General features: G+C 37.1%; 3 protein-coding genes across 7 annotated transcripts in view; 2 read left to right on the plus strand and 1 right to left on the minus strand.

The window, feature by feature from the left end:
• The window catches only part of LOC134839137 (uncharacterized), a 31,682-nt gene extending 13,514 nt beyond the window's left edge, over nucleotides 1-18,168 (plus strand). The window contains exons 1-9 of one of the 2 annotated variants that reach the window (XM_063854583.1): nucleotides 4,304-4,521; nucleotides 9,145-9,364; nucleotides 10,620-10,928; nucleotides 12,428-12,593; nucleotides 12,906-13,266; nucleotides 14,039-14,198; nucleotides 14,503-14,810; nucleotides 15,084-15,209; nucleotides 17,796-18,168. In XM_063854583.1, the coding sequence (XP_063710653.1) occupies nucleotides 4,369-4,521; nucleotides 9,145-9,364; nucleotides 10,620-10,928; nucleotides 12,428-12,593; nucleotides 12,906-13,266; nucleotides 14,039-14,198; nucleotides 14,503-14,810; nucleotides 15,084-15,209; nucleotides 17,796-18,020 (2,028 nt within the window). In that variant the 5' untranslated portion in view covers nucleotides 4,304-4,368 and the 3' untranslated portion in view covers nucleotides 18,021-18,168. Of the gene's footprint in view, nucleotides 1-4,303; nucleotides 4,522-9,144; nucleotides 9,365-10,619; nucleotides 10,929-12,427; nucleotides 12,594-12,905; nucleotides 13,267-14,038; nucleotides 14,199-14,502; nucleotides 14,811-15,083; nucleotides 15,210-17,795 lie in introns of those variants that run through there. The other variant, XM_063854582.1, reaches the window with a different exon arrangement.
• Nucleotides 1-23,240, minus strand: part of LOC134839138 (transcription factor Dp-1-like) — a 367,543-nt gene that overhangs the window by 188,443 nt on the left and 155,860 nt on the right. The window lies entirely within an intron of this gene.
• LOC134839139 (septin-2-like) overlaps nucleotides 1-23,240 on the plus strand; it is a 411,571-nt gene that overhangs the window by 13,525 nt on the left and 374,806 nt on the right. The window lies entirely within an intron of this gene.

Raw genomic sequence — 23,240 nt, forward strand, 5'->3', positions numbered from 1 at the left:
TTTTAGCTTTTTCCCTAATGGCCGCAACCTTCTCCTTTTCTTGGCACAGAGTGCAAATCCACTGGTCACCATGCATATTCTTAATTGCATTGAGTGCTTGTTGTACACAAAGAGTAGAAAAGCAGAAGTGTTGGAGGCCTGCTTCCAACGGCGTCAGAATAGCTACCGACGTGTTGCAGGACGCAGAGACTGAAAGTGCAGAGTCGTTGTCGCAGGAGGAGGGGTTGGAGCATTGACAAATGGTCGTAAAACAAGATGCAAAAAGAAAGAAAATTAGAAGAATTTAGACGTTTTAGAACTTCTAAACGGCGAACGAAGAAAACAAAGAAGCGACGAAAGAGAAGATGTTAAAACTCAGAATTGTTTAGTAAGTTTTTAAATGGATCAAGTAGCTGTTTCCGAGTTTCTGGTTGCCAATGTGTTTTTAAATTAAGTTAATGATGTTTCTAATTTTTTGTTGGCGAAAAAGCTCGCTGTTATGATCGACTGGAAAGTAGTTTTAGATTTTCAGTTATGTTGTATTAGAATCAAAGTCAAGTATGTAGTGATATACATATACATGGAGGACAAATGACGAAAAATCTTATCACTTTCACTGTGAACAGCTGTGTCCCTGGCTACAGAGGTCAGCTGGAGCTGAAGCGCAATGAAGGAAAGGATGATAAGCCGTTCATCTACCTCAGAGTCATAGTAGACGAGTTTTGTCTAAAGCTTGGTAGAGAGGTGAGTGAATTGAAGTAGTATATTTATTTTACGCTTGCTATAAGCAAAATTGCTCAGGAAAAACAATCAATGTTAGTTAAGCGAACGTTTTCGATTGATTACAATCATCATCAGTCAAAAAAAGGAAAATTAATAAACGCACAATCCAAAGTGTACAAACAGAAATGAAATCAAAATTGAAAAACAAAAAACAGTATAAAAATAGCACCGAGAGATCTAAAAAGTATATAGATATCTTTAAGCTATCTATGATGGGACAATAATGATGTTTTTCTAAACCTTGACTGTGAGTTCGCGCGACCTGTATTCTTCTTTTCTGTTGATCCTTGGTTTGAGTCGGTTGATGTGGAGGGCCTCAAGCGTTAAAATTTTGACAGGGTCGTTAGATCGATCTATGATCTTTGCCATCAAGTTTTATGTGTTGCCAACGCATTGTGTCATGTGTTCACCCACTGGAGTAGAGATCCGCGAATGCTCGTTAAGGCGTGTGGTGAGGTGTCGGGTTGTCTGCCCAACATAGCTGGTACTACAGCCAGGACAAGTGATATGCTACACCACATTACTAGAGAGATGATTCGGGATCTTGGATTTTAGAGACGGGACTCCAGTTTTCAGTTTCCGGGTAGTGAAAATAACAGGGACACGAGTGATATTGTTCAAATGTCTTCTAAACGTGTCACTCACAGTGCCTCTGTATTGCAAAGTGAACATTGTTGACAGGCCTTTGTCTTTCTCTGCCTGTCCGTGATGTTGATTTTCGTTCCCAGCAGTAGTTTCTCTGAAGATGGGTTCGTAGAATTGGGGTGGATACTGGTTTGCTTCCCATATCTTCTTTTTGAATCTCAGAATGGAAATTGTTCCATGTCGATGTGGCATTATAGATGCGGTTAATGCAGCCCTGAATCATGTTGCGTTTGTAACCAATCGGTGTAAGGGCTCTGAAGTTAAGGATCAGTCCAGTATCTGCGGGTTTCTGATAACAACTCTTACTCACACATGCATCCTGGCATTTTACGAACATGTCCAGAAAAAGGATACCGTTGTCTCTCAACCTTTCGATAGTAAATTCCAAGTTGTGATGAAGCGTGTTGACCCTGTCCAAGATGCTGTCGATAGAGTCACTCTGCGCAGATCTCAAGATATCGTCTAATAGCGTCCGAAGATTTTAGCTTTTTCCCTAATGGCCGCAACCTTCTCCTTTTCTTGGCACTGAGTGCAAATCCACTGGTCACCATGCATATTCTTAATTGCATTGAGTGCTTGTTGTACACAAAGAGTAGAAAAGCAGAAGTGTTGGAGGCCTGCTTCCAACGGCGTCAGAATAGCTACCGACGTGTTGCAGGACGCAGAGACTGAAAGTGCAGAGTCGTTGTCGCAGGAGGAGGGGTTGGAGCATTGACAAATGGTCGTAAAACAAGATGCAAAAAGAAAGAAAATTAGAAGAATTTAGACGTTTTAGAACTTCTAAACGACGAACGAAGAAAACAAAGAAGCGACGAAAGAGAAGATGTTAAAACTCAGAATTGTTTAGTAAGTTTTTAAATGGATCAAGTAGCTGTTTCCGAGTTTCTGGTTGCCAATGTGTTTTTAAATTAAGTTAATGATGTTTCTAATTTTTTGTTGGCAAAAAAGCTCGCTGTTATGATCGACTGGAAAGTAGTTTTAGATTTTCAGTTATGTTGTATTAGAATCAAAGTCAAGTATGTAGTGATATACATATACATGGAGGACAAATGACGGAAAATCCTATCACTTTCACTGTGAACAGCTGTGTCCCTGGCTACAGAGGTCAGCTGGAGCTGAAGCGCAATGAAGGAAAGGATGATAAGCCGTTCATCTACCTCAGAGTCATAGTAGACGAGTTTTGTCTGAAGCTTTGTAGAGAGGTGAGTGAATTGAAGTAGTATATTTATTTTACGCTTGCTATAAGCAAAATTGCTCAGGAAAAACAATCAATGTTAGTTAAGCGAACGTTTTCGATTGATTACAATCATCATCAGTCAAAAAAAGGAAAATTAATAAACGCACAATCCAAAGTGTACAAACAGAAATGAAATCAAAATTGAAAAACAAAAAACAGTATAAAAATAGCACCGAGAGATCTAAAAAGTATATAGATATCTTTAAGCTATCTATGATGGGACAATAATGATGTTTTTCTAAACCTTGATTGTGAGTTCGCGCGACCTGTATTCTTCTTTTCTGTTGATCCTTGGTTTGAGTCGGTTGATGTGGAGGGCCTCAAGCGTTAAAATTTTGACAGGGTCGTTAGATCGATCTATGATCTTTGCCATCAAGTTTTCTGTGTTGCCAACGCATTGTGTCATGTGTTCACCCACTGGAGTAGAGATCCGCGAATGCTCGTTAAGGCGTGTGGTGAGGTGTCGGGTTGTCTGCCCAACATAGCTGGCACTACAGCCAGGACAAGTGATATGCTACACCACATTACTACAGAGATGATTAGGGATCTTGGATTTAAGAGACGGGACAGCAGTTTTCAGTTTCCGGGTAGTGAAAATAACAGGGACACGAGTGATATTGTTCAAATGTCTTGTAAACGTGTCACTCACAGTGCCTCTGTTTTGCTAAGTGAACATTGTTGACTGGCCTTTGTCTTTCTTCTGCCTGTCCGTGATGTTGATTTTCGGCCCCAGCAGTTTATCAATAGTTTCCCTGAAGATGGGTTCGTAGAGTTGGGGTGGATACTGGTTTGCTTCCCATATCTTCTTTGCCTTTTGAATCTCAGAATGGAAATTGTTCCATGTCGATGTGGCACTATAGATGCGGTTAATGCAGCCCTGAATCATGTTGCGTTTGTAACCAATCGGTGTAAGGGCTCTGAAGGTAAGGATCAGTCCAGTATCTGCGGGTTTCTGATAACAACTCGTACTCACACATGCATCCTGGCATTTTACGAACATGTCCAGAAAAAGGATACCGTTGTCTCTCAACCTTTCGATAGTAAATTCCAAGTTGTGATGAAGCGTGTTGACCCTGTCCAAGATGCTGTAAGATGCTGTCGATAGAGTCACTCTGCGCAGATCTCAAGATATCGTCTACATACCGTCCGAAGATTTTAGCTTTTTCCCTAATGGCCGCAACCTTCTCCTTTTCTTGGCACTGAGTGCAAATCCACTGGTCACCATGCATATTCTTAATTGCATTGAGTGCTCGTTGTACACAAAGAGTAGAAAAGCAGAAGTGTTGGAGGCCTGCTTCCAACGGCGTCAGAATAGCTACCGACGTTTTGCAGGACGCAGAGACTGAAAGTGCAGAGTCGGTGTCGCAGGAGGAGATGATGGAGCATTAACAAATGGTCGTAAAACAAGATGCAAAAAGAAAGAAAATTAGAAGAATTTAGACGTTTTAGAACTTCTAAACGACGAACGAAGAAAACAAAGAAGCGACGAAAGAGAAGATGTTAAAACTCAGAATTGTTTAGGAAGTTTTTAAATGGATCAAGTAGCTGTTTCCGAGTTTCTGGTTGCCAATGTGTTTTTAAATTAAGTTAATGATGTTTCTAATTTTTTGTTGGCGAAAAAGCTCGCTGTTATGATCGACTGGAAAGTAGTTTTAGATTTTCAGTTATGTTGTATTAGAATCAAATGTCAAGTATGTAGTGATATACATATACATGGAGGACAAATGACGAAAAATCCTATCACTTTCACTGTGAACAGCTGTGTCCCTGGCTACAGAGGTCAGCTGGAGCTGAAGAGCAATGAAGGAAAGGATGATAAGCCGTTCATCTACCTCAGAGTCATAGTAGACGAGTTTTGTCTAAAGCTTGGTAGAGAGGTGAGTGAATTGAAGTAGTATATTTATATTACGCTTGCTATAAGCAAAATTGTTCAGGGAAAAACAATCAATGTTAGTTAAGCGAACGTTTTCGATTGATTACAATCATCATCAGTCGAAAAAAGGAAAATTAATAATTGCACAATCCAAAGTTTACAAACAGAAATGAAATCAAAAATGAAAAACAAAAAACAGTATAAAAATAGCACCGAGAGATCTAAAAAATATATAGATATCTTTAAGCTATCTATGATGGGACAATAATGATGTTTTTCTAAACCTTGACTTTGAGTTCGCGCGACCTGTATTCTTCTTTTCTGTTGATCCTTGGTTTGAGTCGGTTGATGTGGAGGGCCTCAAGCGTTAAAATTTTGACAGGGTCGTTAGATCGATCTATGATCTTTGCCATCAAGTTTTCTGAGTTGCTAACGCATTGTGCCATGTGTTCACCCACTGGAGTAGAGATCCGCGAATGCTCGTTAAGGCGTGTGGTGAGGTGTCGGGTTGTCTGCCCAACATAGCTGGCACTACAGCCAGGACAAGTGATATGCTACACCAAATTACTACAGAGATGATTCGGGATCTTGGATTTTCGAGACGGGACAGCAGTTTTCAGTTTCCGGGTAGTGAAAATAACAGGGACATGAGTGATATTGTTCAAATGTCTTCTAAACGTGTCACTCACAGTGCCTCTGTATTGCAAAGTGAACATTGTTGACTGGCCTTTGTCTTTCTTCTGCCTGTCCGTGATGTTGATTTTCGGCCCCAGCAGTTTATCAATAGTTTCTCTGAAGATGGGTTCGTAGAGTTGGGGTGGATACTGGTTTGCTTCCCATATCTTCTTTGCCTTTTGAATCTCAGTATGGAAATTGTTCCATGTCGATGTGGCAATATAGATGCGGTGAATGCAGCCCTGAATCATGTTGCGTTTGTAACCAGTCTATGTAAGGGCTCTGAAGGAAAGGATCAGTCCAGTATCTGTGGTCTTCTGATAACAACTCGTACTCACACATGCATCCTGGCATTTTACTAACATGTTTAGAAAAATAATACCGTTGTCTCGCAACCTTTCGATAGTAAATTCCAAGTTGTGATGAAGCGTGTTGACCCTGTCCAAGATGCTGTCGATAGAGTCACTCTGCGCAGATCTCAAGATATCGTCTTCATAGCGTCCGAAGATTTAAGCTTTTTCCCTAATGGCCGGAACCTTCTCCTCTTCTTGGCACTGAGTGCAAATCCACTGGTCACCATGCATGTTCTTAAATGCATTGAGTGAGGTGTCATTGCCTTTACGATGAAACCAGAACTTGCATTTCTTGCACCGTATAGAGTATCCTTTCCAAGTACCCTTCACGGCGCAGACGGGACACATTGTCTTATCATCAGTCGCAGATCTTTCTTGCTCTGTATTGATGGAGTGTGGTTCATCTGAGGCAATGACATATTCAAACCGCTCTATCCACACTTTGGCCAGAATAACCGCCATTACAGCTCCCATCCTTTTGAACGTACCATTTATCGCCACACATGAAGTTGACATCAGTAACTGCCAGTTGCATGAGTTGCTTGCATGTAGCTCTGTCGATTTCCGGGGCCGAGTCAGAGTTGTAAAGCACGTGGCAAGCTGTGTCAATGGCCTCCGCAACTGGTACGTTAGTGTAGAGACTTCTCACGTCTAAGGAAAAAATCTCTTCATCGTCCAGCAATTGTACGTCCGTGAGTCTCTTTTTCATGTCAGTGGTGGATGTTTCAATATTGGCACCAGGGACCCGACTGAACAAAATAACGTCCTTGAGTCTCTTTTTCATGTCAATGGTGGATGTTCCAATATTGGCACCAGGGACCCGACTGAACAAAATAGCAAGCCATCTTATCATAGCAGCTACCAGGTAAAGAGAGCACCGGTCTAAGGGGTTTGCTTCTTTAGGTACTTTTACCAATCCATATAACCTGGCCGGTTGGGCACCCGTTGAATGAAGGTGTTGATAGAGCCACATTGGAATCTTCTCACTGTCGGCAAGTTGTTTCAGTGTTCTGTTGAACTGGTCTTCCACTTTCAAAGTAATCTCTTTCCGTGAGGTGGGCAAGATCTCAAATTGAGGGCAGTTTAAAATGTCATCCAACATAGAAAAGTAGTCAACGTCGGACATCAGGCATAAACCAGCTCCTTTGTCGAACGGGTACGCCTTTGATGTTCTCTTTCCGAAGATAGCTATTTATTTTTCCAAGGTTAGGTTCATCTTTTTGTTTCTTCATTTCTATAAGGTACCACACCGTGAGTGTGTTCACTTCATTCAACTTGTCGTTCTCGATATCATTAGTTTTCAAGTTGTACAGGAGACGATCCACATCTGCTAGGAAGTGTAAGTCGATAGACTTGTCGCCCACTGGGTGTTTCGGACTCAACGATAAGTAGTCAAGCACTAAATCTGGCACTTTAATGGTTCCCACAATCCTGACAGTATTCTTTATAATGTAGAGGGGTTTTTCTTGTACGCTGGAGAGGTTCTCAAGCTTTCCGCGATGCCGATCATTTAATTCAGACACTAGTTCGCGCATGTATTTTCTAGTATGGAACACTTTGGAAGGGAGAGTGGCCTCAGAGGTGTGTTTGAGAAACTCTTTGCGTGCGTTACCAATCTCCTCTTTGACTTCTAGGACTCGAGCACTGGCAGTGCTTATCTCTTTCTTCAATAGATTCCTGTGGAAGTTATGAACGATGGTAGGATCAAAACAACCGTTGCTGGGAATGCGGAACTAGAGAAATCGTGGGGTCAAATCGTTTCTCAGACAAGAGTGAAGGAAATAAACACGGTACTTGTTATGTATGTGCTTACGCAAGCTACGTTGATATCGCACAAAATATCTCCAAGTGTCGTTTTTCTTCCAAATTCTCGCCAAGTATGGTAGAGGGACAAGTAAATGGACCATGATCAGAGAAGCAAAAACACAGATAAAGAACCAGACAATCACGGGACAGAGAACACGACGGGCGCAAACGAGCTTGGGCGCCTCCGAGGAGCCGAGCCCCTCTGGAGTCAATTAAGGCACGAAAAAAAAACCGCCTTAACTCTACTGAGTTCCTGCTTTCTTCTTGTTTCGACGTTTCTTAGTTAGTTTTCGTTTCTTCGACCTCGACTTTTTCACCAGTTGTTCTAGTTTGGACTAAGGGATTCAAATGTCAATTCAATATGCTGTTTTGGGTGAAATTCTCTCAGTTCCTCTTTGTAGTCAGGCTTCCTCAGATTCCTTTTAGATGACAAGTGTCGTTCTGTGTGCAATACTAAAATACCAGTTGTCACCAGCGCTTCGAAGATGTCTGGCGTTCCACACCGCCTCGTGTATATGATACACTTGATCCTGTTCTTGAACTGCAAGAGGATCTGAAGCAATTTGCTTACGTCAAGTGCAGTGTTGTTATTGCTGCGGTGTTTAGAAATCGAGTTGTTAATTACGTCGTGCCAGATAACGATATTAGACACTTCCTTCAACTTTCCTTTCACCAGCAGTTTCTTCAATACTTTCAACTGGTTCCTTGTTCGGTTGTTGAAACTCAGGCCAGGGATAGGGGTCGCACGACTCAGCAGCCTCTTTCTCTTGCAATAATTTTCTGAATATATCGCTCTCGAGAGCGAACTCGCACCAATAAAATATATGCTTCGACCAAAGTCACCGTCACTTTTGTCCATTGATGTATGAAACTTGCTCAGGAAAAACAATCAATGTTAGTTAAGAGAACGTTTTCGATTGATTACAATCATCATCAGTCTAAAAAAGGAAAAACAATAAACGTACAATTCAAACTGTACAAAGAAAAAAATTCAAAATGAAAAACAAAAAACAGTATAAAAATAGCACCGAGAGATCTATAAAAAATTATAGATGTCTTTAAGCCATCTTTGATGGGACAATAAAGATGTTTTTAGAAAAGGATGGGGACAGCCGGGGATTGAACTCGGGGCCTCTCGCACCCAAAGCGAGAATCATACCACTGTCCAGTGGTAAGAACTAAGCAAAATTGTTTGTGGTAACAGATTCAGTGGACCAGTTAAGTTGCTTTATAGTCAAAACAAATTCAAACCTCTTTTTTAATGCATTAGTTTCATGGGGTGTATTATGGACGACATGGGGCCAATGATTAGAGTCTTCCAGGACTGTTTTTTTGCCAAATGAAAGTTTTTTGGTTTCAAAAAGTTACATTTTCTTTATTTCAAAAACTTTAAGTCTGCCCACATTTTGCTGGTTATGCTGCATCACTATCTTTTTTCAAAGTGAAGTAAATCTATCATTGTTAGAACCCTTTTTTTTCAATTCTTAGTTCCTGGAAAATTTATGTTTTTTTTTGGACTAAATATAAAAGTTAAGATTTCTTTGATTAAAATTTATCGCTAAATTTTGACCCTGAATAGACACGCACCAGTTTTTACTGACATTGAGAAACTTTCGGTTTGTATTATATTTCAGAAATTATGGTATATCAGCCTCAGTATATATGCTTAATGAAAATGTTTGTACAGTCATTTCAAAAGTCCTTGTCTACTTTAAGGCCTGCGAAATACAAAGGTTATAAAGGATATCAATCTCAAAATTATTTTAGAAAATGTTTTCCAATTTCTTCGACAGGTATTGTCTGATGATGACTATGTGTTGGAAGTGCAATTATCTACAACTTCATCCCTCACGCCTTCTGTGTCTTCATCCAATGAGGCTCTTTCACAGTCTCCCGGGTCTAGTGGCACAGGAGCTAGTATGCGGATGACAGAACTGCAGATACTCGAGCCCGATGCGGAGATAGCCCAGCTGGCGCTGCCTTCTAATTGCACTATATACATCCTGGATGCCCGTGAGTACTAGATATTTTTTTCATACCATCGAAAGTGGGAGAAAATTTAAGATTTCCTCACAACATCAGGTACTTTAGATAAATCTGTGGCAGGGTTCAGTTTTATATCAAATTTAGGATATTTCATTCGCCATTCCAACTGCAATTTGATTTCAGTAAGTTTCTTCCGACGAGAAAAAACAGCAGCTTGAATTAAAATAGTGCACTGATTAGTTTTTCTCACTCTTTTTTCCTCTTATTACACGCGAGCTTTGGGTTATACGGTCAGCCCATTTTTCAACGTAATTCGTTCATTCGAGTACAAAGAGTACTAAAGTAAAAGTTTTCGATGTTTTTTATTGACGCATTGGGCTAAATCTAAAAAGATATTTAACCCGCGATCGTTTCTGTTTGCAAAGTTCAGTAGTTTTGAAAAACAATTGAATAGTGATGGGTTCGATCAATCATGAATTGAAGAAAGTTACTTAGTCTCATCAATTCCGTACAAGGCTCAAGTTCTTTTTCGCTACTTGTTTTTTCCAACTTTCTGTTCGCTATGTTTCTATATTCTTTTAAACTAAGGATTTAACTAAAATAATGAAGATTAAACTTTAGGATACTTTCATTCGCCATTCCAACTGCAATTTGATTTCAGTAAGTTTCTTCCAACGAGAAAAAACAGCAGCTTGAATTAAAATAGTGCACTGATTAGTTTTTCTTACTCTTTTTTCCTCTTATTACACGCGAGCTTTGGGTTATACAGTCAGCCCATTTTTCAACGTAATTCGTTCATTTGAGTACAAAGAGTACTAAAGAAAAAGTTTTCGACGTTTTTTATCGACGCATTGGGCTAAATCTAAAAAGATATTTAACCCGCGATCGTTTCTGTTTGCAAAGTTCAGTAGGTTTGAAAAAAAAATCTGAATAGCGATGGGTTCGATCAATCATGAATTGAGGAAAGCTACTTAGTCTCATCTATTTTGTACAAGGCTCAAGTTCGTTTTGCTACTTGTTTTTTTTCCAATTTTCTGTTCGCTATGTTTCTATATTTTTTTAAACTAAGGATTTAATTAAATTAATGAAGAAAAAACAGGATCTGATCCGCGATCAGAAGATCACTTATTCATATTTTCAGATCGAATTTAAAGATTTGGCAATTGTTCGTCTTAAATCATCGAGATGTTTTGATGAGTTTCTTGTTTTGTATCCCAAGCGTTTCAAGGTTTTATACGTGGTCTAGTTTTAATCATATAAAATTGAATCTCCTGTATTTTAGAAAGTACGATTGCGGGAGAGAGATACTCTGGGAAGAGAATTTTCTCCTTGAACATTCTCCAGCCTGCGTTCTTCAAGAGCATTCCGCCTATGTACTATCTCATTCTGGGAATATTTTTGGTCTTTCTGGGCATCATTTTCATAATGGTGGCTGCCCTTAAAAATGGACCAGAAAATTTCATAACTGACGAAGTAGTTGTAGTGTCAGTTATGGTTAACAAAACCCAAATATCTGCCTTCAACTGGACGAGGAAAAAGTACGCTTATTCGACCGTGCATCCAGAGTTTATGAAGGTCGACAATAGGAACAGTATGTTATTTTCAAAGAATCTGACTTGAGCATGTAATTCTGATCGTTGTGTGTCATCCATTTTAAAAAATTTTTTTCATTCAGTAATTGTATTACTTCCAGTTTTTTTAGCTTTCAACAAGCTGTCCGATGCTAGAAAGTTGGTTGAATTGGCTAAAATAAGCGCGCGGCTAATCTAAATTGGCTTATTAAGAGTAATGAACATAGTGAAGACTCTTATATAATACAATATAATAAAATAATGTGGTTCCTGCGAATCGCAGAGGATGTTTCAGTAGGCCTTAACAGTCCTGTCGAGGATGGTCCATTTGTATTATCTCCCAACATTCCAGACCGTGTTACTTTGTTGAGCGCAGCTCTTTTTTTTGCGACTCAAGGCCGTCTTTTTGCGTCTAGAACTTTCGCGTGGTATCACTACTCACTACTGCAGTCAAATTTGGTCAGGCTGTGGTAGACCTGAAGCTAGAGGTTAAGTGAGAGCTCATGCTCACACACTATCATTGCCATGGCATGGGATCAAATACACGATCTGACGATTTAAAAGTCAAGGCCTTACCACTATGCTAATGCTAAGTGCCTCTATAATAGGTTTGGTTTGAAGACGCTCAATTTTGATTTTAAGCGGTTTTACTTGTGATTTGTTTTCTTTCAAGTTTCAGTTCTTTTCTTTTGTTAATCGAACAGAAAAACGTGATTGACTTATAGCTTCGGAAGCTGATTTTAATTTTGAGATTTTCCCGATGGATTAAAAGTAGTCTATTGACCCAGTGTTTCCAAATTGAGTTGGGTTAAGGCAGTGTTGTTTTTTCTCTGAAGCTCGGAAGTAAAACAAAGTACAAATTATTTAAAAAATTTCTTGACTTTCAAACAGCTTTGAGTCCATGTAATTTTTAAGATTAATGCACTTAGTGAAGACTCTAATATAGGTCTTTCTGATTTTTTTTTCTTTTTTTCAAGAAAAAGTCTTAAAATGTTGATGCACTTAGGTATAATGCATTTTTTGAGTTCAATTGAAATTAATCTGCTGAAAGTGACGTAAATAGCACTCTCCAAATACGATCGTGGAAATGGGGCGAAACAACGTGAACGATTTCTACTTTCGAGAGTAGAATTTATTTTTAAGATTTCCCAGCGGAATAAAAACTTTACCTATTGATCCAGTTTTCTCAAGTTGGGTTCATGTTATCAAAAAAGCGCCAATCATAAATTGTTCTAGAAATTCAAAGAGCTTAAAGGGCATCTATTTTTTCTTTAATTTCGAAAGTTGAGATTTTTTCCAGATAGTGTTTTTTTGTTTCCTTGCGTTCATTACTCTTTTCCAACTGTCATTTGGCTATGTTTAAATGAATGACAAGCATCTCCGAGTAACTACCATGATAAGGAGTAGCTGTATATTTGCATATCGCTTTGTTGAATACAATTTCAAACACTTCGCTAAACTTAATTTAAATGCTGAGTGGAAACAAAAGCTCATTGTTTTAAATGAGCATGTGTTTTAGTATCCCTGTCTTTATACCTGAGTGACCATAGACATCATGAAAACATCATATCTGACTTTGTGACTGAGTGTGTGATGCCTTTCTTCTTTCAAAATGAATCGGATGACGTTTGGCTCTTCAAAAACGACATAATCGTTCGAATGCATTATGACTTCTCATTTCTATGGTAATTTTCCAAATTTTTTGTATAGCCTGAAACTTGCCACATTTCTGAAAAGAAAAAAATATTTAAACCGTATTTTCTCGGTGAATAAATTTGTTGGATTTAATTGGAGCCTTTATCATGACTGAAATGGGTTTTAGCAGATATATAACTCAACGTCTTACGGCGCCTGTTTGTGCTCGTAAAAACACACGAATACGAATTCCTTCCCACTAATTGGTCGGAATACGAATGATCACAAAATTAAAACCTGACCTTTGATCGTAAAATTCCTGAAAGTGATAGTTATCCATTTGCTATAATTGTTATTTACAGGCCCGAAACATACAACGATCTGATGAAGGCTTTGGTAGTCGAATTGGAGGCTAAAAAATTGAAAATATTCAGCTACGAGTTTGAAACACGGTCCCATTTCTCTGAGGTGGAATGGATCAACCAATTTTATCCTGCAGTGAACCCTGTTAATTTCTCCCTGTCAAAATTAACATACGGAGTTATTACCATGACGAATTACAGTTCACTGATCGCGTTTCCGTATAATTCAACTCTGTATGCTAGCAAAAGCGATTTGATGACTGTTTTCTTAAATGGAAAAAGTGTCAGTTTATACGGCAGTGTTGCTGGTTGTTATGGCCTAGATGTCTCAATATCTCGTTATCATTATTCTCTATGGAAGGTAAGATTCGTTATGATTCAGAGTAACAGCAGTTTATCCATGAAAAAGAGACCAGAATAAAAGTTGTCGTTGACTAATTTAGGTCGTGTGGTCTTTTTTTCAGGAAAAAGGTTTGACAATTGTTCATGCTTGAATTTGATTTCTCGAGGTTTGACTTTTTAAGTCTTCTCTCTTTTTAAGTTCAGTTCCAATACATTTGGTGAATGGAAGGCAAACACGGCTCTTCAATTACGAAGGTGCAGATGGAGTGATTGACTTCAATTTTCAAAAATGAATTTTAAGTATAAGATTTCCCAGCGAAATAGAAAAAATACCATTTGATCTTTATATCTCAAATTGGGTCCATTTTATTGTTTCAGTGAACGTAGGGTTTTTTTTTCTCCTGGAAAAAGTCTGTCAAGTTGTTCACGCTCAGCTTTGATTTTCTGCGTTTGACTACTGAAGTTCGATTTAAATTTTTTTGCTAAACATTACAGGAAAATTAAAATGGCGCCGAAAAAACGAATTTTTCAAAAAAAAATATCAGCGGAATTTAAAATTTACCCTTTGAGCCTAATGTTAAAGAGCTCTAGCGTGATATATTTTTTCTCCGAAATTCAGAAAAGTTGATCATTTTTTCAATGACCTTGACTTGATTGATTTCTTTCCAATATGTTTTATATTTTCCTAATGGTGCAATTTATGATGAGTTTTTTGGTGGTATAATATTCCTACAAATGTTAAGGATTCCTCTTAATTATCAGAATGCGACAGGCTAGTTCATCTGTTTTAGACGTCAAATTACTCTTCAGAAGTTGAATCAGGCTGCTATCCTGAGGGTGCACGAATCACAATCAGCGTTCAAGAATTTCAATCCGTATCAGTTTGTATTCCTGATTTCGTCGTTTCTGCTGATACTGAATCTTCAAGTAGTGAAAACTTCACAATCATTGGTAGGCGTTTCAACGAGAGCTCTCGGTATATTCAGCGATTTTCTTTATTTGGTAGTGGAAGATAATATGTTAAATTGTACCCTTTCAACTGTTAAAATCTAAAAGTTTCGCAATTTCGGAAAAAGTTCTTTATTCGGCTTCAATTCAATGAATCTTTGAAATTTTTCAAGTGTTGCAATCAACATAAGACAGCTCGGATGATAATGCTTCTTTTGTATCCATTTGAGTATTTTTTGCTTGTTTTCTATTGCATTTAAGATTTTATATCACTGTTTGGTTTAATTTTTGTGTTCTAAATTTGTAGGTACTGGTTCAGTTATCTCCTGCAAGAGTTCAATAGAAACAGAAGAGTATAAATTTGAAAACACAGAAACTTTTGAGCAGAAATCGCTCACTTCAAATCAAACTAGCCTATCGATGTCCCAATGCAAAACCTCTCTGGGATTCGGCGGCGTTGCTTGTCAACCCAATTTAAATCGCACGAACCACTTCGTAGCAGGTGGCCTGTACTACAATGTTGCCAACCAGTTGAACCTTAGGAGTTCGAGTCCTAGTTTTGAAAACTTCGAATTGGCAGTGAATTCATCGTGCAATCGTAATGAATCTAAACAGGTGAACTAATTTTCAGCCACTAGTTAGAGACCGTTTTTAAAGTTCTACTTCTAAATTATTTGCTTCGTTCAAAATTTGGCTACATTTTACAATATCTATGATTAGCGAGTAAATTGTGTTGAGTTTCCCTGAAAACAATTCAGACATGAATAAAGACATCTGTTAATGAAAAAAATAGATATTTGAAATAGAAATCTTCAAATGCCGAAAATTAATTATTTTCATTAGTTGTAACTAATTACCCCCAGGTTTTCAAGCGTTCAATTTTTTCAGGTCAACATAGAAGATGAAATGGTCTGTGTAAAGTCAATGTTTGCTTTTCTGATGCTGACCGATCGTGGGTATGGACTTACAAAATCAACGTGGAATGTCACTTTCACGGACACTGAACATGAACAGGTATATTAGATCGTTTTTATCCGAATGTAGTAAATTTAACTTTTTCTTCCGAACACTGAAAGTGGGGAGGAACTTTGTACTCGGGTGTGTTTTCTTTTTTTTGTTTCCCACGCAAAATCAGGTACTACATATAATCGTCGGAAGGGTTAAAGTGGTATATCATATTAAAGCCCTTGCAGTCGTGATTCAAACCATATTTACACTAGCGAACTTTAGTGAGCGTTAGTGTTATAGTACGACTACTCTTTTTTGTAACCTAAGTCGCAAATATTGGTGCCACTTTGGGGGCACCTTAACGGTTTTTTGTTATCATTTGCTTTGACATTCGAATAGTAATAACTTAACACAGTTGATGCATTTTTACACAACCAAAGCTTGTGTGATAGTATGAACTCTTCTTTTCAAACCTAAGTCGCAAATATTAGTGTTCATTTTGGAAGTGTTTTTATTGCAATAAACAGCTATTAAGTACAGGATATTAACACAGACTATTATTTTACAAATAGCACTTTAGCTTCAAGGTATCATGGATCTGTAGCATAGAGGTACAGATCCATGATTGTATGCAATAAAATACGAGGGTTCGAACTTGGGCAGGGTTGGATGTTTTATTGAACTTTTTTGTATACTTGTTAAATGCTTCCGCTCTATAAATTGAGGCATGTTAGTTAGTAAGTTTCTTTTTTTTTTCAAATTGACTGTTTATGCGTCATAATTGGCTTGCTTCAATGAAGAAATTATGTAGCCACAAAGTTTGACTCAGTCAGGTTTTCCTAGTAGCGTTATTGGTAATATTTTTGCTTGTGTATGGGAAGTGCAACTTCGCCCATGTAAATATATCCAATGGACCCATAAAAGCTATTTATTTCAAGCAACTTAACCATCATAAAAACTCGATTTCAGAAATTTTTCAATTCAATTTATCTTGCATTTTTTTGATATGCTTAATTTATACATAATGTGGCTTAATGATTTCCAATTTGTTATATGCAAAGTTAGCGTGGATGCCTTCGGTGTGTTTTATTTGAAACTATAACTTGCAAACTTGTGTCATATGTAGCTGCCTCATTTGCGACTAGTGTTTGTCTGTTGTTAAGCGTTCGTGGCCGAGAGGTCAGGGCGTGAGAGTCCATTTCGCGAGGTTGCAGGTTCGAAGCCAAAAGCTTAACTAATGCGAGGCTTATTTCTATCTTTTCCTAGTTTTTTTTCTTATTTCAAAAAAATTAAAAACAATTAATTTTTTTTTCGGTTTTCGATTAACTTTTTGATTTCTACTTGCGAAGCTAGTGCATTAGTACGAACTTTCTTTTTTTCCAACGTAAGTCGCAAATATTATTGCGATCTAATTGTTGCGACAAAATGTGTTCATTTTCAAAGTTCATATTTTGATCCATCTATTAAGTACAGCCGATGCTATGGATATTAAACAGAGTATTATATTACAAATAGCACTTAAGCTTCAAGGTATCGTGGTTTTGTAGCGTAGAGGTAGGGAAGGACACCAGTAGAAAAATGAAAGGGTTTGAACCTGGGCAAGGTCGGATTTTTTAATGAACTTTTTCGTGTACTAGTTAGAATGCATCCGCTTTATAAATTGAGGCATACTAGTTGGTAAATTTCTTTTCAAATTGACTGGTACTGCTAAGCGTCATAATTGGCGTGCGTCACCAAGCAGTTATCTAGACTCATCATTGGCGTGCGTCATTTACGAAATTTTGTAGACTCAATGTTTTACTCATTCTGTTTTTTCCACTAGCGTTGTCGGTCATATCTTTGCTTGTGTATGCGAAGTGCAACTTCGCCTCTGTGTTAAACTTGCGAAGCTATTGTTTTAGTACGAACCTTCTTTTTTCCACCCTAAGTCGCGAATATTGGTGCAGCACTTTTATGGCGTGGCACTACAATAATGTTGGGGCGCCTTTACAGCTTTTTGATAGCATGTGCTTTGATATTCGAAAAGTAATAAATGAACGCAGTTGATCCATTTTTGATTCATCAAATGATCCGAAAAAAGCTATTTGTTTCAAACAACATGACAATCATAAAAATGCGGTTATAGAGATTTTCTTACTCAATATATCTTGCAATTTTTTGAAATGCATAATTTATACATAATGTGATTTATGCTTTGCGATTTGTTACGTGCAAAGTTAGTGTGGATGCCTTCAGCTTGTTATATTCCAAATTCTTAATTGCAAAATTAAGTCTATTTGTATTTGGTGCTGAATCGTTTTAGCAATTTGTTAGCATATGTAGCTGCTTTATTCTTGAGTAGTGTTTGTCGGTTGCTAAGCCCGAGTGGCTGAGGGGATAGTGCGTGAGACTTAAAATCTCTTGATGGCACTAGGTTACAGATTTGAATCCTACACGTAGCCGAGTGTTTGCTAGTTCTCGGCTTTTTTTTCTTATTAACTTGATAGAGCTGCTTTTTGGTCCGGTTCTCGTAAGTATCGAATGCCTATATTCCCAACGAACGAAAAATAACAATTTTCAACAAAAAATATGTTTTTTTTTATGGTGGGAACTTTCTGTGCTGCGTGCACAACAACCGACTATCCTTGTTCTACTTTGCTTTTACTGTTTCAGTTTGAGCAAGCTATATCATCACAGAGTTACTTGATGCTCACGTCAGCTCAGTTCGAGGACAATGGAGGAGAGCCACCTCTAAAGAGGTCAACTTATGCGCACAAAGCAGTTATGGTCAGTCTAGGAATTCTCTTCCTTATTTTCGGAGTGCTAGCTGCGGCCATCTTTAGTCATCTAAGACAGCGAAAGCACAGAAGTGTCTTTGCGTATTCTGAGTTTGAGTAGAAATCGTACGAGCAAGGAAACTGAATGTACCTCTGGAACTCAAAATTGGACTCAAGTGAAACTGAATTTGTATTGATCAACTGTTTGTATAGCATCTCTCCTATATTTGAAACTCCCAGAATAATTTAATTTACTATGTTGGTATGTTTTTTTTTAAAAAAGCCTTGAAATTTGTTTACGCTCAAATAAGTTTTGAAAGTAGATTTTAGAAAAGGATTTTCCAGCTGAATAAAGAAATACTTGAAATTGCTGTTTAAATTGGAAGTTTTAGGGACGGTAATTAGTTTTTTCCTCGAGCTTTAAAACATTTTTCTGTTTTTTTTTTGCATTGATTGACACTTTTCCAACTGTCTGTTGACAATTATTTAAGTTACGCTGGCGACAACGAGCGTTATTAAATAGATCATTTCCTCTTTTTCCAGCTAAATAACTTGTCCAACAGAATCACGGAATAATTTGGTAGTTTGATTCATTATCAGTTCGAATTGTTGAGTCTGATGCACGTTTACCCCTGGTAATTTCCTTACATGGCAATCCGAAAACCCAGGGATCGAATCTAGGCAGGAGCTGTTTGTTTTTATTTACTGAAAGTTTTCCGCTTTTAAGAAACGTTGGACTATTGTTTCTCTGCATGTATTTTTATCAGTTTAATTGCCGCACCAAGAATTTTCACTTATTTTGGTTGTTTTTAGTCATAAATGTTTACACTAGCATCAGCTATGTGTGTTTTACGAGCTTTTTTTTCTTAGGTAACTCGCAAATAAAAGTGTTGACTTATTTGGAAATTTCACTGTAGCATTGTATATTGTAAATTGTATAGCATCTGTTCTCTGCTATATTGGTGGTAAGTGTTTAATCTTCTATCTTCTATATACAAATAAGCTGGGGTGACTGAGTGGTTAGTGTGTGTCTCTTAATCTCATGGTCGCAGGTTCGAATCTCAGACGCAGCCGAATTTATAGCTTATTCATAGTTTTTCTTAATGCACTTTATAAAGCTGCTTTTTGTCGTGTTCTCGTTAGTATTTGCGAAACGAAGCTTCACCTCTGTGTTAAAGTTTTGATCAAGCTTATTGTTTTTGACAATTTAAGTTCAAAACGCTCAAATCAGATAGAATTGATTTTCAATACAATTTAATCTGTTTTATTCTTGCGCAACTTTTGGCTTATATGGTGCCGGCTAATTTTTGTATTTGTTGTTTCTGAATTTTTTTTCGTTAGCTTGAAACGGTGTGATTTTATGGTATCGCATATGGTACAGTTACAATATTAATTGAAATCTAAAAGAATCTCCAGTTTTTTTTGCATTTCTAGATGGTTTAATATAACGGGAAAATACCCACATTTCAGTAAAAAAGCGGGTCATTCTCCGTTTTGTTGCGGTATGTAGATATTCAAAGCTAAAGCTGCTTTGACTTCCACTAGTAGTGATACTGTGGCAAATGAAATAGAGAAAAACAATGAAACGAATACTTCAAAAATAAGCCTTTTTATTGCTATTCTTTGAGCAGTACACTTTTTTCTCGTTGCTGAAATGAAATGCCCGGGTCGAGGTTTGCGATTTATTCTTTCGACCAAGGTGGTTCGAGCATATATCAGAGTTTGACAGAATATCCAAAGTCGAGAAGGCTCTATAGTCGAACTCAAAGTCGAAACATAAAGTCGAGTCGGTCGAAACATAGTCTCGAGATTCAAGACAAATCTTTTTCAGTTGCTTGCTCAGTAACAGAGTGATACACATTTAATGTCTCCTTATTTTTTCTTCCTCTCTCTTCTCACTTTACTTCGATATATCTTTTTTTGTGATACATCACTTGATCCTATCTGACGTCATTGTGGTACGTGACTTTGCGTGGTAAAGAATAAGTGTAAGAATGTCTAAAACACACATGATTACAAAGTTTCTTCTCGTCTCGTGTTTGCAACAATAACGGGTGCAGGTAGCTAAAAACTATTTTTTTAAAATTGATTCGACCAAATTGTTGTAGATTTTTTTCAGCTTGTCTGTGTTGTTTGTTTAGTTTCTCGTCATTTAAAGATTAAAATGTCGCCATTTAAAGATTATAACTTTTGAACAGTTTATTTAGGAGAGAAATTTATTACAAACAGGTAAACAACAAACCGCATGTACAAATCAAACCCACTAAGATCATAAAAAAGCTATGCAGCTTATCAAGGCATGACCCTGAAAAAACCCATGACAGAAGTTGCGAAATAATATCCGACTTGATGATTCAAAAAAAAATAAATCTAGAAGATCTCCATTATCTTTAAGAAACAATGAAAACAATTTATTGCAATACCCATTTAGTTGATGCTCAGTAAATTGGTTTAGGTTATCTGGTATCAGCTCGTTTGATTTCAAAAATTATAACATTTAAGAGACACATTTTTTCATGAACGCTTCATTATTTGTGTTCTAGTTTTCACGCTTGGTAAAGTTTTTGCCATAGAGGCCCGAGTAACCCGACGATTATTTAGAGATTCCAAATTAAAAGTTTCAAGGGGAGTTTTACCACGAAGTTGATTAAAAGTTTCTTTGAATATTTGTCTGGAATATAAGTCAAAAACGGTGTCAATCTCAAACGAATGTAGGATATATGAGGCATGCTCAAATCTTCTCTTGAAAAAAGAAACAGTTCTAAAAATACGTTTTTGCATCACAAATGTTTTTTCTAATAGGCTTTTTGATGTTGCACCAAATGCAATTAAACCGTAAGAAATGAGTGGCTTTGCATAGCTGTTATAAAGTTTAACCAGCACATTTTTCGAGAAACAGTTTCTACCCTTGAATAACAAGCCGTTAAATTTAGCTAATTTACCACAAATATTATTAATATGACTTTCAAATTTGAGTCTGTTGTCCATTTGAATTCCTAAATACCTAAAATCAGAAACCTCGGCGAGTACATTATTACCAAAAAAAACACCATATTTATTATTACCATAAAGACCCTCATTGTGGTCTTTCTGAATTACACAAGAATAGCCCGTGCAAGTGTAAAGGAATGACGTTGCTAGTTAATACTACAACATATCATTTTATAAACCTAAGTATAAACTCACTGAAGTTCAAAATACTGAGCGTTTTTCATAAATGAATTGATTTTGTTTATTTTTTGAGGCGCAAAAGAAAATTATTTGGGTGTTTAAAAATACATTTAAAATCGCAAGGACAGTCAGTTTTATGCAAGTGGCCCAGAATTTTTCTACCATATTTATAAAAAATATACAAAAGTGTTTTTTTCTTTTTATTGTGGTTTTTTGTCCATGATGTGATAAGAGAACTACACAAACGCGGTTAAAATTAGACAATTAGGCAGAATCGTGACAATTTGGCTACAAAATGATTACCAAACAAAAATAGTATTTTGAAAAAATTCTGAAAAAAAATTTCAAAACTATTTTCTGTTTTTTCTGCACAATGTTTTTTCGTCTTTTAAGAAGTTTTTATTGCCAAGGAGGCGCTTAAAAAAATTTAAAATGAAGTTTTCCGCTCAGAAAATTTAATGTATCTGAACCTAAAGGTCAGTTTTTTTTTATAATGAACGTTACTCAATGGCGTTACTCGCTCGAAATAAGACTAAATCGCCAAAATTTCCAACCATATTTTCTCAACTCCGAGAAAAATTTTTAAAAACTTTTAATTTCGTTTGAATCACGACTGAAAGGTTTTTAATATGATGTATAACTCGACCCACTCCGATGATTATTTGTGGTACCGGGTTTTTTGTGGAAAATAAAAATTGAAACACCGTATACAAAGTTCGTCCTCATTTTCAATGGTCGGAACACAAACGAGATAATGTGAAATCTCGAGAAATGAGACCTTGACTACGAATTTTAACGCATTGTGGCGATGGCTTAGCGAGTGAATCAACATGAAAATTTAACGGGGATGTAAAACACAGCTAGATTTATCAAAGAGAGCTGTCATCTTTGGCTAGCTTTCGTCGCGCGTTTTTGCTTTTGGGAAAGTTTTTCTTTTCTCTAGTTGTTGTTCTATGGTATAAGGTTGTTCTATGGCGTAAAAAAACTATGGCGTGGGGATATGTTTTTTCTTGTTTTTGACTACCTCGAAGAATGCTCCTAGGGTTAAAACAACAGATTTAGCAAAAAAATTTTTTCTTCAAGTTTCCATGAATTTTGAATTACGTTACATAAATCATGGTGATGGGAAAACTCTGTGCTACATGCACAGCAACCGGTTACCTTAATTGATTCTGTTGTAAGCTATCGTGGTAACGAAAACCGGAATTGTCTTAAAATCTTAATTAGGATCTTTGAGTACGCCTTAATCCAATGTTATCAAAATTCAGCGAGTCTAACTCATGAGCTCAAGTTCGTAATTGGATTCACAATTTGTTTTTGCCATTTAACCAATGTTTGCTAGATGATGTTTTCTTATAATTCAAACTAAACAAAGATTACAGTTGACCACTTGCCTACAAAAGAAGCTCGTTTTGTACTTATGGTTCAATGAGTGTTCAAAATTGCGAGGCAGATTTTTGCAACTCCGAAGTTTCAAGTCAACTTGAAAAACCATAACTCATTAAACTGTTCGACTGCAACAGAACATTACCTTGGCCTTGTAGACAGCATGTTATTGAAATGTTCCGACTGACGATTAAGCGGCCAAACTGTGTGTTCGAAGTTATACATGGGTCTAATTTTGATGAACTGTCTCGCCGAGGCAGCCTGTTGCCGAATGATGAAAAGGGTGAGTGATTAAGTATGATACCCTCTTGAAGCTAAAAAAAACTCAAACCGTATACTTGTGCAACTAAGACATTAGCGGAAGGGGAGGAAGGGGGATTTTGTCGATCTGCTTTTTATTTGGCCGTTTTAGTTTCTTAGTTGGCTGAGCTCTACAAAACTCCGCAAATCCTTATTCTAAAAACAAAGTCTTGTTTTCAAGTTTGAAGAAATTTGCTAAGCTGTTCGATTTTTGAGCAACTATTCTAAGTTTTTGTCTTTGTCTGGCGCATATTGTGATTCTAGAAAATGGGAGAAGCTGGTCAGACAAAAAGTCAATATCGTATTATGAATTCCTACCAAGTGACGCTTTATGCAGAGAATGTATTATTACTCACTAGAAGACAAGTTAATCACTTAGAGTTTAACTAGAAGTTATTCGAGGTTCTAACAGTGATATTTGAGGTTGTAACTACATTCTGTAACCTTAGAACAGCCCCAAGTTTTGATTCTTAAATTCAGAGAC

The sequence above is a fragment of the Symsagittifera roscoffensis genome, chromosome 2, assembly GCF_963678635.1.
Source record: "Symsagittifera roscoffensis chromosome 2, txSymRosc1.1, whole genome shotgun sequence".
NCBI lineage: Eukaryota > Metazoa > Xenacoelomorpha > Acoela > Convolutidae > Symsagittifera > Symsagittifera roscoffensis.